This window comes from Melospiza georgiana, chromosome Z (genome assembly GCF_028018845.1).
Source record: "Melospiza georgiana isolate bMelGeo1 chromosome Z, bMelGeo1.pri, whole genome shotgun sequence".
NCBI lineage: Eukaryota > Metazoa > Chordata > Aves > Passeriformes > Passerellidae > Melospiza > Melospiza georgiana.
In genome coordinates, this window is record NC_080465.1 from 44,099,792 (window position 1) to 44,117,425 (window position 17,634).

Sequence of the window (17,634 nt, forward strand, 5' to 3'; positions counted from 1 at the left end):
GAAGTCATACCTGCAGTCTTTATTTTGTGGGTGGATGCAGGTTCATTTGTATGCAGTTTTTAACTTGGTGCTTGGGAGCAATGGTAGGCCTTCCTCTGGATTATTTCTCTACTTCAGTTAAGCTGTGGGAAATTGACAGTAGGTGCATTAACTTCACCTATGTATTTCTCAGCTGAACTGTAGTCAGCTCAGTGCAGGCTCAGCTTTTACTTTGTGGTTTTAAATGCAAGTCTAGTTCAAAGATTCCCCCATGTTAAAATTCCTTATCTTGTATGCTCCTGTGCAAGATAATTCTACCTGAGTTCAGGGGGAGTAACTAGTATTCAGTGGGGCAGAAGAGGAATAGTCCTTGGCTTGTCCTTGATCTTATAATAAGCAAATAATAGGCAGCTTTCTTATTGTGGAAAGTACATGTATCTGGGTTAAGGCTATCTCTGTGTATATGTATGTGTATATATATATATATATATATATATATATATATATATATATATATATATAAATATATAGAGAGAAATATACACACTCTGATTTTATTTTGACAGGAGTGTTTTGATCCTACCATGCAGTTGCATTTTGTTCATCAAGCGCCACGTACCATTCCTCCTTACGTCTCAAAAAATGGATCAAGCCTTGGAGATTTGCTAATAGGCTTCTTCAAATATTATGCCACAGAATTTGAGTAAGTAATAAGATGATTTTAGTGGTTTAGAAGATGTGAAACTTTGATTCCTTCTATTCAATATAGCAACACTTTATAACACTTGAAAGAAAGAAAAGCAGCAATGCAAGAGGGGTAACTGAGAGAGAGGAAGGCTATGAATGGAAAGGCTAAATGACAGTAGAAATGCCAGTAAATTGTCTGACACCTTCTAGGTGTCAGCTACACATTCTTTCTTGGAAAATAGTTCCCAAAAGTTAGAGAGCTTTGTCCTTTTAAAATTGCTGGGGTTTGTTATACTGTTACACTATTCTGTAACTGCCTATTCATGTGTGAGGTCTGTTCTTAGTTGTCATTTACGGCATCAACTGTGATATTAATTATTTGGACCTTGAGGGCTGTGCTTGTCGTTTGTCGCACTTGAGTCAATGGAGGTGACTGGCCTGGTGGCTCCTTACTTTGATCAGAATATAGATCTGTACAGGCTTCACCTAGTGTAGAATTCTCTCATGTATAGTTGTTTCGCTCACATTATTGGTTTGCTAGAATCTGAGTTCAGTTTTGGCATCTGGACTTCCTTATATAAAAGGCTTAAGTAGTGAGGACATCTGAAAAAGCCTTAAATTACAACTGTTTTGCCAAATTGTTACCCATGTACTTCTGAATTTCTTAGAAAAAATGCTTGTTCCTATAAAATATCAAATGGTTGTATCTCAATCAGCTTAAAGATCTTCTAAATAACATCTGAGGCAATTGTTTCATGCACGTTGCTGTCCTGCTTACGTGCATCATAAGAGAACAAAACAGACAATTGGATACGCATAATTTTGGAAGTGTTCATAATTTACTTTAATATAAGAAGTGAAAGACTATAAAATCATTAAAGCATTTCTGGGGTGTGTATCACATGTAAAATATGTAAGCTAAATCCCTATGGCCTGTAGTAATGCATGAACCAACTGCACTTTGTGCATGCTTAAGTCTGACAGAAAGATTTTCATGTAAGAAATTTTCTTTCAATGATCTCTGCAGATAAGAGAATGGTCTTTTGTCTAAAATGTTTCTCCTGACTACTTGTTTTTTCAGCTGACAAGGTGATGTTTACTAAAGAGGCAAATGAGAAGACAGTGCTGGGGGATAACCTTAGATTCTTAGTTTGTGTGGGATACTACATGAATCTTTTACTACTTGACTGTACAAGTTGTTAATCTTCTTTTATATGAAAGTAAATATCTTATCCATTAAGGAATTTTCTGGTTTGCCTATGCAAAGTACCAGAGATGATCTGGTCTAATTACAGGAAAAATACCTACTTTGACTTTTTTGAGTTTTGGGTGCTTGTTAACATAGTCAAGACCAGATTTGTGCCTAAGTTGGTAGCTGGTCCAGAGTGACTTAATTTTTGTCTGCTATTGGAAGGGATATGCTAAGACATATGCAGACCAAAAATTCTGCAATATCAGTGTTTGAGCTAATTGCAATCCCTAAATACTATTTTTCTGATGATTATAAATCAGGAAAAAATACTGCGTAGATCTATTCATAGACATACAGAGGAGCTTCTGGATAAAAGAAAGCTTGAAAAAGTAGATAGTGAAGATAGGATAGTTGCTGATGTCAGCAGAAGAAAATGTTTCAAAAAACAGCTGAATAAAATGAACACCTGATGTGTTCTTCTGGTGTTTAGTATTTGTTAAGTATTTAATCATTTAACTTGTGATATTCTGTTAAAAAAAAAGAAAATACCAGTAAAAACAGCCATTAGAATTCCTGTGTTGAAAATGCTACTACATAGCTGAGAAGTGATTTGAGGAAATTATGCACTTAATGCCGCAGCCTTTATTATTTTTAACTCTTTCTGCTATGGAAATAAAATTTACTCAAGTGTACAGTTTATCTGTGTATCCCTTTCAACTATAAATCCTCTTAGAAAGGAATAGGATTGATAGTAAAATTCAATGTTAGTTTCATTGACTGGAGAAGACAAATTAGTGCACCACAGGGAGAAACATGAACATGGTGTTTAAAATGTTTTGTGTGTGTGATAGCCAGCCAGTGAAAGTAAAAGTCTCATGCTAGCCACAGGACCTTTCATCTTTCCTTTGAAGTTGCTGATGGAAACAACAGTACAAATGAGAATGAGGGTAGGAATGAAATACATAGAATCACAGAGTAATAGAATGTACTTGATTGGAAGGGACTCATCAGGAAAATTGAAATCCAGCTCCTGGCCCTGCATGGGATCATCCCTAAGATGCATTGTCCAAACACTTCTTGAGCTCTGTCAGGCTGGTGCTGTGACCACTTCCCTGGGGATCCTGTTCCAGTGCCCAACCTCTGGGTAAAAAATACTTTCCTAATATCCAAATTAAACTTCCCCTGACTCAGTTTCATGCTGTTACCTTAAGTCCTGTCATGAGAGTGAAGAGATCAAGGTCTGCTCCTCCTCTTCCCCTCATGAGGAAGTTGCAGACTGCAATGAGGTCTCCTCTGTCTCCTTTTCTCTAGGCAGAACAGACCAAGTGACCACAGCCACTCCTCGTACAGCTTCTCCTCAAAGCCCTTCGTGGTCCTTGTGGTTGTGCTTTGAACACTCTCCAATAGCTTCATGTCTTTCCTATACTGTGACACCCAGAACTGTTCATAGCACTCGAGGTGAGGCCATCCCAGAGCAGAGCAGAGCAGGACAATCCCTCCCTGCCCGGCTGCTGATGCTGTCCCTGATGCCCTCAGGGCATAGGTGGCCCTCCTGGCTGCCAGGGCACTGCTGGCTCATGTTCAGCTTGCAAATACAGCCAACACAGGGCTCTCATAGTTCTGTTTTTCATGGAAGAAACTAGTTAGAATGTGAGTGTTCCTTTTCTTTGATGTAATAAGTAGTTTTTTCACTGTTTTCCCTGTGAAACATTTACTAGTGTCTTTATGCACCAAAATTCTGAGATTGTATTTCAGACAGTGTGACTGTTAAATGAGGCTATATTTTTATGATCTGTACAGAGCCACTGAACTTTCCCTGTTGGATTGTCGTGTGTTTGATGAAAAGATTGCTTCAGAGATTGTGACTTCAATTTTTGTAAGCTCCTAGCTGTGGAGTAGGATGCACTACCAGATTTGATACACAGGAACCGTTTTACTGAATGGGCAGCATGCAATCAAGAATGATCAGATCATGTGTAAAGATCATAATTTTGAACAGAATAAACCATTGAAGCCACCTGTCTAGAATGTTTAACTACTGATCTATTTTACATGTAATCATCAGGAAGTTAAGAGAAAATGGACATATATTCTTTTAAATTTCTCCCTCTAGCAAAGGCCATTATGTATTTCAATTAAAATCAGTGATTTTTTTTACTTGATGTAGGACAAGATAGGCTTAAAGAGTATAGCAAAGGAAGAAATAGGAGCTTTGCATCCTGTGCAGCCATGCATAAGTCCTTGTGCTATATTTATTTTCCCTTATGCTTTAAACTGTTTTGTTTATTTAGACTATAAGATGTTTCAGAAAATTATTTTTCCAGAGTCTTACTCTAGGGTTTTCAGTGTGTCCATAAGAAGTAATTTTTGTACCTCTTTATCCCTGTTCCCAAAAAAACGTGGTTTCGAAATTGCAGCATGTATTAGAATAGCACACCCTATATGGCAAAGCCTGTTTTGCCTTTATGGTTGTATATTTATCTTGCCATTAGAGTTCAAGTCTGTGTAATGCTTCTTATGATACAGCTGGCTAGGGTAGTGACTTCATTTTAACTTTACCTATTTAAAATTGTCCACTGATTAAGTAGTGAATGTAATCAAGAAAAAAGTGTAGATGTTCCCCGAAGCAAGTATTTGGAAACGGGTTTACTGGCCCCGCTGAAGGAGGTGTCTGATTCCAGTTCTGCAGCCGTGAGTGAAGGCAGCAGGTTTTCACTTGGGTATCTCCTTACAAAGTGAGACCTGAAGCAAGGCGTTGCTCACCTGAATTTATTCTTTGTGATTACTTCCCTTAAATTTACCATGGCAGGTTAAGTAGCAGTTGTTTAAGATCATTCACTGATTTGTTTATGGTGCACATGGTAAAAGCTTGCTTACATTTTAATGACAAAATATAAAATTTCAGAAAGAAGTTGCTTGCAGCTCTTTTCACAATAGAATGAGTTAGGTAATAAAGGGATAATTTTTAATACTATATTGAATTAAATATATTTGTAACTTGTATCCATCTTACTGTGTGTACACAAGTGGCTTTGATTTGTAAGAATGCTCTGGAAAAGAAAAGATTTTTATCCTGTTTGTACTGTAGTCATACAAACACCTGAAATTTTCTAGTCTTCTCCTTTCAAATACTTACCTTTGCCATGAAGATGACATACTTAATGCATTCAGTGAATACAGAAGTAATTGGTAGTTGAAGTAGCTGTTTAAATGGCAGTGTTAACTCACACATAGAAAATGTGTGCCGGGAGAGTATCTGCTTTATGTTTGCAACAATGAAGTTATTATATGCAAGCCAAAGTGGCTAAAATTGACACACAAATAATTTGCTATTCATAATTAATTTCTAATTCAGTATAATCTTGGTACCAAGACAGTTCTGTATGACTGTCAGATAAAAGAGTTGTTTTCAAATTTAAATTTCAATTTTAAATAAAAGGCTTTTAAGTTTCAAATTTAAATAAAAGGCTTTTTAAACAGCAAGAAGTGCCAATTTTTTGTTGCTTTTTGCTGAACTAGTGTATTATAAATGCATTTATATTTTTGCTGAGGGATCAAGTATAGCCTAGGAAGAAAACAATTCAAGAGAAGAATTTCTGTTTCAAGTGAAACAGTACTGCCTTGTTAAACCAAATACACATCAAAGACTTCTTTGCATGACTTTCTCTGTCACTCTCTCTCTTTCTCTCTTTCTCTCTTGCTCTCTCTTGCTCCTCTTTCTCTCTTCCTCCACTGACCTGGATCTCTTATTTTTAAGTAAGGTTTTTAAAAAAGCAAACTGTAAGCTTCTGCTTGCAACATGTGTTCTTGAGGTGCAGTTTAAGCTTGTTTGATGCTCTAAGCACGGGGGGCTTATCTTTTTGTGTGTGTATGTGTGTGTGTGTGTGTGTGTGTTTGGGGTTTTTGAGCAGTTCATCTGAATTAAGCCTATATTGATGGTTGATTATTAAAAGACATGATAGGAAATTATTTGATGCTTGACATTCCTATTTATCACAAAGGTATTTACTGTGGGAATTAAGGAGAGGAAGTATTATGGGTTAGAATGGAGGCTTTAGTGTACATTGAATTCTAGAAAAGATGATCATCATTACTAATTTTCTAAAGGATATATTAACAGAAAGCTGAATATACACACTGAGGTATCCTAGATCTCTTCATGTGCTGTGTCCTGCATTTTTTAAAAATAGGCCCTATTCATAGTGTTAAATATTTGTGTTCTGTGGAATTACAGCTATTGAAACAACTGAGCTCCATAGGAGGTTTTAATTATGAGTTGTATTCAAGATAACTTGTAAAATTACAGTCAGGATTTTTAGCTCTCTTGTCATTGTTGACTTAATGGAGTTACAACAGCAGATCTGTGGTCTAGGGAGGACAGAATTCTTTCAGATTTAACTGATGAATTAACTGATGAACTCCCACCCAGCTTGGTGTCACCTGTGAACTGATTGAGGGTGCCCTCCATGAGATCACTGGTGAAGATGTTAAACAGGACTGGCCCCAGTACTGAGCCCTGGGGAACAGCACTGGTGGCTGAACACCAACTGGATGTAACTCCATTCACCACCACTCTCTGAATAACACCAGTTATTCATTCAGTGAAAAGTGCACCTGCCCAGGCTGTCAGCTGCCAGTTTCTCAAGGATAATGCTGTGGGAAATGGTGTCAAAGGCTTTCCTAAAGTCCATGCAGACTACATCCACAGCCCTCCCATATCCATGTTGCCACAGAAGGAGATCAGGTTGGTCAGTCAGGATCTGCCTTTCATAAACTCCTGCTGGCTGGGCTTAGTCCCATGACTGTCTTGGATATGGGACATGATGGCATGCAGGATGAGCTGCCCTCTTTACCTGAAAGCAGCTGAAAGGTGGCTAGGTAAATGGGAACATAAAACTGGAAGTGAGGGTTTTTTTGGCTTCCATTATGTTTGGGATATTGTTGTGCCAAGTGTTATAAAGATGATGGCACATCAAAAGGCCCTATAATCTACCTGCTGTTCCTGTTTAAATGTGGTAATTTCCATGTTTTGTTGTAAAGCTGCCTGCAGAAAGTGGTAGAGAGTTGTTGTACTTGCAGATCTAAAATCCATCATATACTGAAACTTTCTAGTAATAGGTTCCTTGCACAAGGAAGGCCTATGAGCAAATTATTTCTACATATCTTTATACTGAGTGTTGTTTATGGAATGCAGTATGTGACTTGTCTACAATTATTCCATATATTCCTTTTCTTCCTACAGAAAATTCTGAAAAATTTGACCCTGTATTTTATTTTGAGCTTGGAAATAAATGTAGGTCACAATGTAAATTGTCACAAAGTTTGATGTTGTTAGTAGAAAAATTCCACTGTGAATATATGTTACTCATGGATAGCTGTAATGCTCTGTTTTGGAGATGCTTTTTGTACTTGAAGTTCTGTTAGTAGAAAAATTTTCTTGTTTCCTACTCATCATGTTAAACTAAATTACTCATTATTATAAAATACTGTGATATCCAGACTTGTAACATTGCAATCTGACAATTTTTTAATATAAACTGATAATTTGAAGATAAATAAGAGTTAAAATTTTTTACAAATTGTTTTCTTTTTCTTTAGTTGGAGCCATCAGATGATATCCGTTCGTGAGGCCAAGGCTATTGCAAGACCGGATGGTATTGAATGGAGAAACAAATTTATTTGTGTAGAAGGTAATACGTGAAGCTGCATTATAGTTTTTAAGCGTTAAGTCATTAAATACAAAAATCTATCAATTAAACTTTGCCTTGGTTGTGTTTTGAGAAATATATTGCATGTATGCATTATGTAGAGAAGGAAGTATAACCAATGTAAGTAGTTGTAAACAGGCCCGTCAAAAACATTTGAGAAGGAAGCTTTAAGCTCTAAAGTGTTTAAAAATAGTACTCCTGACCTTTTCTTTAAGAGCACTCATTGCCCTGTTACTTTTGGAACAGGGCTTAGGATTTTGATAAGGAATAGCCTTTATGCCAGTAGTGTGTTTTTTTCTGCTCCACAAAAATAGTTGTCAGTTTTGCCAAGTTAGAACTTCTGAAAAAACACAGCAGGCACATACTCAGATTATTCTTGAAGAATATTATTTGTTCTTGCAATGTTCTGGCATTGCACTGACCAGTTTATGTGTACGTTGATCTCCTTGTGGGTACTATTTTTGGCTGGCTAGTGGACATAGGCTTTGTGCAGAGACTACATGATGCCTTCCAGAACTGGAGGGTAAACCCAGGCTACCTGTTGGAGTTGCAGGTCTCAGCTGTCTCAGTGCAGAATTGAGTAGGAGCACTATACAGACAACCAGATTCATGTGCTAGTGACACCTTTCAGCTGCCACGGGGAATGTACATGGAGAAGATGAGCAGGTAAGCATACATAGGAGATGAAGCTTGCAGTAAGGAAAGAGAAGATGATAAGCCAAGAGAAGGATTGAGATGTTAGGAGAATGAGGACAGACTGAAGGGACTGAGAGTTGCTGGGTAACTGGAAACAGTTGTCACAAAGGGAGAGGTGGCCTGAGTCCTGGCTTCAAAGTAATGAAGGCTGTTAGGATATCAAGGGTTGACGTCATAGGATGAAATAGGAATATAACTTGAAGGGGAGACAAATGGTGTGAGGAAAGTTGTTAGACTGAGAAGATTTTGCTGGGCAAGGAGGAGAATAAGTCTGTTCATCTGTGGGTGAACAGACATTCTTCAAGATTGATAAGGTTTAGGGTTGAGGTATGTATGTACTTTCCTGCATTTGTGCTGCTCTGTGCAGAGAATCACCTTCAATCAACTTAACCTGCATGTGAAGTTGGTTATTCTGTGGTCCAGAGCTCATGGACTTGGCCATAGTCATATGAATGTCAGTGTAAAGCCACATGATGGGATTCTTATTCTTTATTTGACCCTTTGGGTAAAAGTCAACAGTTATAGGAGAAGAAGAACACACTGAAATATAGTTGCATTCGACTCTGTGGTCTTAGAGTTGAGAAAGGTGAGAATTAGAGTATCTGCACAGCTGAAATGATTCAGAATAGCGTAGTGAGGCACTGCCAAGGCTCTTGTCTGAATGTGGGAGGTGGGAATGCTGGGCTGCTATGTTTGCTGCTGTCACGTGATGCTGATCCACTGTGTTGCAGGGCATTGTGTGTTTGAAGCTCTCAAGTATTTTATGACATTACAAAGTGGTTGAATAATTAGGTTCTCTTTCTACCAGGCTGAAAAATAGAATATACATCAACATAGATTGATTTCACAGAACTTTTCCTTAATGCGTTTGCTTTTGAACTATTAAAAAAGTCAAAATTATCTATAGGTGGCATATCTGATTCCTTCCTTGGTTCAAGACTTAGTGGGTTTAGCCTCACAAACCATCTTTTTTACTTCTGATTTGGGAGGGAAAAATAAAATCTACTTTTGCTCAAAGTAGACTTCATGTTTATAACAGCTGTTAAACTGAACTGGGTTAACAAAGTATGTACATAAATTTCTGTGTACTTGAGAAGAAGATTGCAAAAGTTAGGTAAACATGCCAATATATTCTGTTTTCCAAGTCTTTGTCAAATTTTCCTGTTCACAGAATAAAATTTCAGTAATTGGTACTATTGGATTTATTTTTAAATATCTAAAATGTATTTGTTGATAGATTACACAAGTCGGTGCAAGTTTCCACAATTCTGCTTATAGTACTGTATTTAGATTAGCTCAAGAAAAACTGTATTATGTTTTAAATGTTATGGGCCTTAAGGCTGATTCTCACATGTATTTCTGCTGTTAGAGAAACAAATATAGTAGAGATACTCTTTCCAGACACTTAAAAATATGATAGGCTTTTACCATGATGGGGATACAGAGATACAGACAGCCCTGCTTTTAGATAATATTTTGAACAATCCTTGTCAGAAGCTCTAAATGGCAACTAACTATTCTAGTTTCAGTTTAAATCTTGTCTGTATCAAGTAATATCAACTTCTGTCCTGCTAGAAAATAGGAAATCTAGAAATGTGGCAATTTTATGAGATAATTACATTGATAATAATTTAGGGAAATCAAAACAGAAGCCGCCTAAGCTGTACCTGATTCATATTTGTAGTTTCAAGTCTTTCAGATCCACATGCTAAAAATAATTAAAAAAATAATTCCTCGGGCTTGGTTAGCAGCAGTTCAGGAGCTCTGTGATGTCATGTTTTTTGTTTGGAAAAATGATTCCCTTTAGTCTTTCCCTCAAGCATCAGTGTTAAAGCTGTATTACTTTTTTCCTTTAATATTCTCATCTCTGTGTGTGAAGAAAATAACTTCAAGCAAACTCTTTACTGTCTTGATGGTTAGAAAATATAGTGGTGTAAAGAGTAGCTGATTGTAAAATTATTCTTGCTGTGCTTCAGAGAACCAGTTTGTCTTTTGACAATCAGTAAATATGCAGGAATATTAAAGGGAAGATGTAAGTTAGCTCTTGTGAATGGAATGCCTTTTTTTCCACTGATAGTTTGAGAAGATTGTACAGTTCAGCCCTTGTGGCTTTAAAATATAAATATGGCTTGACTCAACATAAAGGTCCTAGCATTAAAAAAGCAGTTACCATTACATTTATATACACAAATGAAATGGTGTATTTGTTCACATAGTATATGTGAACTGAAGTTATTAATTATACTAGATCACTCTCAAATAATGGGACTGATATTAGAGGACTGTGTATGTTTTGTTTAGTTTTCAGTTTTTGTTCTAAACACAAAGTATGTTGCATTCTGAAATAAAAGAAGTCTGCCTGTAACTGTCCACTGAAAACTAGGTAGTTTGAAGAGAATCCTTCTAGAAGATTGCTAAATACAACATTTATTGCATGAAAGAATTTCTTCGTGAATTTAAATAGCTAGCAGGAATAAAAAAGCCATGGAGCACATATCAAATTTGAAATTCCAGTCCCCATAAAGGTATAAGCCCTTCTGGTGTCTGTGTAATGCTTTATTTTGCTATACATCACTGTCTGAATGAAAGTAATTCATAACCAACTCGACAAAAAAAATCTACATGATCTGACAAATACTTCTGTGTTTCTGTGGTCCTTGAGGACTTCCATACATTCTACCAGTGTGAAATACACAATATTACTTAAATAGTTCTCTATTAAGGAAAAACAAAGACTATAAAATCTGTTTTGTAGCATACTGTAATGCATAGTCCCTGCATCATAATTTTTTAGTATCAATTGCTTTAATGTTGGCAACCTTATCAGTAGCAAGAACTACTTTTTCAATCTTGCAATTGAAAAAGTTCCAAACTATTAATTAATTTAACGTCACATTTATTTGTCATCAGTTAGAAAGTAGAATCCCCAAATGGTTAACTTATGAACAAATATTGCAGAATAGGTATGGTGTGATAAAGGTATGAGCAGTTGGTATGTCTTATATTAAAATTATACTAAATATTTTACTATATTCTCAGTATTTCACTGAGAAACTGTAGAATGAGATGAATCTAAAGTGAATAGTTCCAAGAGTCTCATGTGTAATAAGTTTCAAAATATTTTAATATGCAAAATCATAGTCTGATATGTTATCACAGACTATTGAGCTGTAGCAGATAATTACTGCTGCATAAATTCAGCACAATCATCGTATGCTTCAACAGATAATAAGCTGAGTTTATGAGGAATTACATATCATTAAAGCATTCATTGAATCATAGAATGGTTTAGGTTGGAAGAGACTTTTAAGTATCATCTCTTTCCAACTCCCCTGCCATGGACAGGGACATCTTTCACTAAACCGCTTTTCTCAGAGCCTTATCCAGCCAGGCCTTGAGCACTTCTGGTGATGGGGCATCCATAGCTTCTCTAAGCAATGTCTTCCAGTGCCTCATCACATTCACAGTAAAGAATTTCTTCCTATTATCTAGTCTTAAGCTTGCCCTTTTTGGTTTAAACCTATTCTATCTGGTCCTATCACAACATGCTGTTGAGAAAAGTCCCTCTCCAGCTCTCTTGCAGGCCCCATTTACATACTGGAAGGTGCTATGAGATCCATCCCAGAGTCTTCTCCCTAGGTGGAACAACCCTAGTTCTCTCAGTCTGTCCTTTCAGAAGAGGTGCTCCAGCCCCCTGATCATCTCTGTGGCCTCCTCTGGACTCCCTCCAGCAGGTCCCTGTCCTTGCTGTGCTGGGAGCCCAGAGCTGATGCAGCCCTGCAGGTGGGGTCTCAGCAGAGCAGAGCAGAGGGGCAGAATCCCCTCCCTGCCCTGCTGCCCACCCTGCTCTGGATGCAGCCCAGGACACGTGTGGCTCTCTGGGCTGGCAGTGCCCGTGGCTGGGGCATGTCCAGCCTCTCAGCCACCAGCACCCCCAACTCCTTCTGGGCAGGGCAGCTCTCAGTGACTTCTTCCAGTCTGTAATCGTGTCTGGGATTGTCCCGACTCAGATGCAGCACTTTGCACTTGCAGTTGTTGAACTTTAATGAGATTCGCATGGGCCCACTGCACAAATTTGTCCATATGCCTCTGGATGGCATCCTGTCTTGTAGTGTCATCTACACTGCTCGGCTTTGTCTATCTGTCAGTGTTCTCTATTCAGAGCATTCAGAGAATTCAGTGTTTTGGTTTTGGGGGGTTTTTTTTGTTTTTTTGGGTTTCGGGGTTTTTTGGTGGTTGGGTTTTTTTTGTTGTTGTTGTCAATTCCCTCTTCCTTTTTACTGGTTTGTTTGTTTTGTCTTGGGTTTTCTTGTTCTTGTGGTGGGGCAGTTCTTTTTGTGTTATTGGTTCGTTTAGTCTAGTTTTTGTTTGGGTTTTTTTGGATAAATGTTACATAGAAAGAAAGCATGAGAACTAAAGAGGAATTGAGTATTTAAAGCACTTTTGGGAAGCAGTTGTATGCTTGACCCTGCTTTGTTAGCAGAGATAACCAACTCTAGATTTCTTTAAGTTTTCATGTTTGATTTTGATCTTGCAGAGCCCTTTGATGGGACAAATACTGCTAGAGCTGTACATGAGAAACAGAAGTTTGATATGATCACAGGTGAACTTGTACAGGTAAAAAGTAATCTCATGTAATTTTTCTGGTCACTTTGTTTTTCAATATAGATTTACTATCTTGAAAATGCTAGTCATTAAACCTGCCTGTTTCTGATGTTTTATAGTTTGTACTGTAAGTAGTAAAAATGCATGTTTTTAAAAATATGTGGATCATTTAAGAATATTCTTTAATGTCTACCATTAAACTTCAGATTTACACTGAAATGGGTACTCAAACTAGTAAAAACCCTCTATCTTAGATTGTCTTGTGTGTGTAAAATTCTAACAGTGGTTAAGACTTTTAAAGTTACAATTTTGTTTTCATTTATTATTTATTTCTACATTATTTGAGTGGCAATAGATAATATTTTATTCTTCTTGCAATCCCCTTTTTTAATAAATATCACCACCAAAATAATGGGGGTTTTCTGATTTTTGATAACTTACTTAGATGGGTACTTTTCTTTAGGGAGATCACACTCATAATTTTAGAACATGAGTAGTTCAAACATGAACTTTTACTGTCCTAGAAGGGGATGAAAGGACACTTTGAAACAAGGAAAAATTAAGACTTTGGTTAAGCATTTTTCTGAAAATTTTTGCTATCAACTCTTTTGTACTTCTCTCCCATCATAGGCCTTGCATAGGTATTGCAACTCAAATTCTAGCTTTCTGAGATCTCTGACTATTTTTTATGTAGGTATGTCTAGGGATTAGTGGCTTCCAACTTTAACCAGTTAAGACTCCCCTGTTAAGCTGTCCTTGGAGGTTCGTGTTTACTCCAGTTATTCATGTCTTCAAGTACCTTGAAGGCTTCTCCAGCAAAACATAATTCAGTGCCAGATACTTGTAACAGAGCAAACGCTAAAAGAGACACCTTAGTCATTTTCCTTGTAATTCTATTCAGAAATGTTAATAAGTTTTTCTTTTATTAAACCATGTTAGCATACAAAATACTGAATCATTCACATACTGGTACATAAAATAGTTGATTTTGTGAATCTGCTAAAGTCACTACATGGTTTAGGCTCTCACGGTACGCTGAAACTAGAGTGAACTTCTCTTTCCAGAGTTTTCAGTTAACAAAATTTGTTTCAAACCTCTGGTTTTCTGAAAAATGTAAAAGTAGATGTTTGATCCTAGCTGTCTGGAAGCAATATGCTAGAGTGAAACAGCCCTGAAAAATGTCCTTTTTACCAGATACCATAAGAATGACAATTGCTCTAAAAGTGCAAGTACTTTTTAATATCCTGCACTATTTTTAAAAAAGCTTAAGCAATCTGTTTTGTCCTTGAGAGGATTATTCTTCTTGAGGTTTTCATTACACATTGGAGTATAAATGACTTCTGTATAAACACAGGAGGGTCATTGCAGTTGTTTGCAAGCTCATGGCATAGCAGATGTCCTGAAACTCACACTGGAACACAGAAAAAAGTTGAAATAACCTATTTTAGAGACACATCTTAGTTCTGGAAATGGCAGTGCATAACATTTAACATGTGTGAATTTTAGACAATTATTTTGCAGTTAGAGTACCAGTGTAATGCTTAAATATTGTTAACATTTCCAGTCTGTTCTTGAAAAACTTTACCTTCCTCATTAGTTTATTGTGTTTTGTGTACTTTTTGGATTTTGCTTCCCTTTAAAAATCCCAAAACCAAAGGACAAAAAATACCTCAACCCACAAATTTTCTTTTCAAGAAGGGGAAAAAATCAACCTTATATTTGTGGCACTGTGATGCTTACTGTTTATAATGGTATTTAAGTTTTAATGCAAAGATTATATAGTCTTTTCTAAAAAACTTTGTGTTTTTTTTCCTCAGGCGTGGCAGTTATTACGAGAGAAGAAAGACCTGAACTGTATATTGCCCTTAAAAGCAGTCAAACAGAAAAGATAACTGGCTTCTTTCATTTTCCTTTTTTTTTGGATCCTGCTGAACTAAAGAACATTGTCAAAATCAAGAGGCACTCACCCCATGGTTTTTATGACCTGTTTTTCTCTGTAAACTTTTGTTAAGGAAATGTTTATAAGGATGTGGCATATTTTATTATCAGTATTTGTTAAAGCAGCTCTTCAAGATACGATTTCTGAAAATGCTTGCATTGTTGACTTCTAGAAGAAACTCACAGCAAACAAGAAGAATACATCTATTTTAAGGAAAGTATGGGGATATACTGACTTGTTTCTTGTGTGATCTGTGTAGCCGTTATTTCAGACAGATTTAATCATGAAAGATAGACATTCAAAGTTAAATCATGTGCAAATTGACTACATTCTTAAGGCACTGTGCACTACCAACTTCTTGATGAACAGAGTCTGTGCTTTACACCTGCTGAATTGCAGTAAGCACTTCTGCTCAACTTTGCACTTTCCAGTTTTATTTCACTTTTACTTGGAATAACAAGCAAGTGTTTATGAAAATGAAGCTAGGTTATAGTTGGTAGTACTCTGAATATCAAGAACTGTTATCTAAACCAAAATTTTCAAGCAGCAGTTGTCCTATGAAGAAGTGGAAGTAAAAAAGCTCAATTCAGTGCACATAAATGCTTCACATTCACACAGAGTAGGTAGGAAAATTTTTTGTGCTTCTGTTTACGTATTTGAAGTAATAGTGGTGCCTCTTTTGGAGAAAAAGACCAAATCAAAATCAAAACACCTCACATCAGTGCTAAAATAAGCTGGGCTTCTTATTTGATTTTGTGTAAATGTTTGTGAATTGATCAGCCACTGTAAATTGAATCTAAGTAAGTAATATTGAAAAGTATAGCTCTTCCAAAAAAATTGCAAACCATCTCTTAGACCTCCTATAGCACAATTTGTGTCTCTCATATATTTGTTATTGAAGACCAATTAATTTTTAAGGTTGTATTTACCACTGAAGTTGAATTCGTACTTCCATTTTATAAAGTTTAATATTTTATATGGTGTCCAGTGAAATAAAGTTTATATATGGAAGATACAGGTTATTTTTCCAATTTATGTTATTTTGTACTGCATATTTAAAGTATTTCCTATAATTAAGTAGAATAGGAAATGCCCCATGAGCTAAGGCCCATTGTTGCAATTCATCAAGATCTGTCATGGCTATTCTGCAGTACATCTGTGAAAAGTTTGGTTTATTTCTTTCTCTAACAAAATTGTGAAAACTCTTCTAACCATAGAATAACAAGTATTGTCTTCTTGTGCAAACTATTAAGTTCTAGTTTATTTAGAAGTTCTAAGTACTGTAAACTATGTGTCTGATGTGAGATTACTTCCTACACACTTCGTCATGGTCTCCTCTATATAGAATTTTGACTTTTTTCTGCAATTGACTTTTTCTTCTTAATTTTAACTGTCTTTCAGTTTTAAAATTACTCCAGCAGTCCACTGAAATGTTCCTCCTTGCATATGTTCACCCTCACTGCCCTTTTTCTATAGGATGGTAGACTTGAGTATCAGTGAAACATTCACTTTGATTCACTTTATGTAAAACTGAAGCACAAGATTTTAGGACAGGATGATGTCTGGATTCAGAGATGCTCTACAAGCTCTATGTAGATTCTGGGAAAAGAGAATGTTGGCTGTATCTTCTTGAAAAACATGTTGGCTATATCTTTGTCTGGAAAATTTAAAACTTTCCCAACCTAAGATAAATAAGAAGGGACATAAATGTTTAAAGTTGGTTTAAATGCATTTTAAGTGAGCTGAATGTGAGAAACAAAATTTTATAAAAGGCATAAAACTCTCTTATGAGTTTGTATTGCATCACCTAATATGTCAACATTTCTTACACCTTAAATTAATGCTTCATGTTTAATTTAATTCCTAGCTGTTTTTAAAAGGTTAGTTTAAAACATTATGGTATCCCTGAGCTACTCTATAAAAATGCCCTACCAAATAAGTGGTATTTTTAATACAAGGTAAGGTCTGTACCCACAACAGTCTGTGTCTTTCAAAAGAATCCATTTGTATTTTTTTCTGAAGTTTATGTCCTTCTGATAAACCATGTCTATAACCAGAAAATCTAGATGGTAGTTTTCCCCATTTTTTTTGGAACAGTACAGTTGGTAGCACATTTGTTAAATAGTGGACTGCAACTTCTGTCAGAAAACCTCAGATGTAATACCACAAAGTAAATGGCTTGGGGAGAGTGGGTAAGAACTGGACTTTAACTTTGGATTCAGTTCTGTATAGTCTGAGGTTTTTTGAGGTTTTATGACCTATGTTTTCATCTCTGGGCAAGTATTCAGAGTAAAAAATTCACTAATGGCTACCATAAATTTTAGTGTTAGGGTAAAATTTTCAACTTTCCTCAGTTTTAAAAAATTTAAAATTAAAATTTAAAATTTAAAAAATTTAAAATTTAAAAATTTTAAAAATAAAAACTTTTACCTCCTTATCCCTTGGCATACATCCTGGCAGGAATAGCTTTTTCTAAGAGCTCTTTGGTAAAAGATATTTTTTACAGCTGACCAAGGTGTCAGTGTGTGTGCAAGATGCTGTCTTCTTTGAAATTTGTTAATGCCTTGAAATAAAACTGGTTTTGTTCAGCGCTTTTATTTATTTAATTGTTAAAATTATTATTCTTGACTACTCATTTTGACATTGGGTTTTCTTGTCTGTTCTCACCTCGTGTGTCAGAAACCACTAGTGTCTTCTAAATTAACAGGCTCAAAGGTGCACAGTAGGAACAAACGTTGGCAAGAGCTTCATATTTGGTGAGGTTGATGCAGAACTGGCATAGGCTGTGCACTGTGAAATTTAAAGTTTCTCTTCTAGCTCTTGCTGTC

The 17,634-nt window shown here is 36.2% G+C and overlaps 1 protein-coding gene across 2 annotated transcripts in view; it reads left to right on the plus strand.

The window, feature by feature from the left end:
- The window catches only part of TENT2 (terminal nucleotidyltransferase 2), a 41,802-nt gene extending 24,610 nt beyond the window's left edge, over nt 1-17,192 (plus strand). Inside the window, exons 12-15 of one of the 2 annotated variants that reach the window (XM_058043527.1) lie at nt 546-682; nt 7,457-7,548; nt 12,800-12,879; nt 14,685-17,192. In XM_058043527.1, the coding sequence (XP_057899510.1) occupies nt 546-682; nt 7,457-7,548; nt 12,800-12,879; nt 14,685-14,759 (384 nt within the window). In that variant the 3' untranslated portion in view covers nt 14,760-17,192. Of the gene's footprint in view, nt 1-545; nt 683-3,169; nt 3,287-7,456; nt 7,549-12,799; nt 12,880-14,684 lie in introns of those variants that run through there. The other variant, XM_058043528.1, reaches the window with a different exon arrangement.
- The last annotated feature ends 442 nt before the right edge of the window (nt 17,193-17,634 follow it).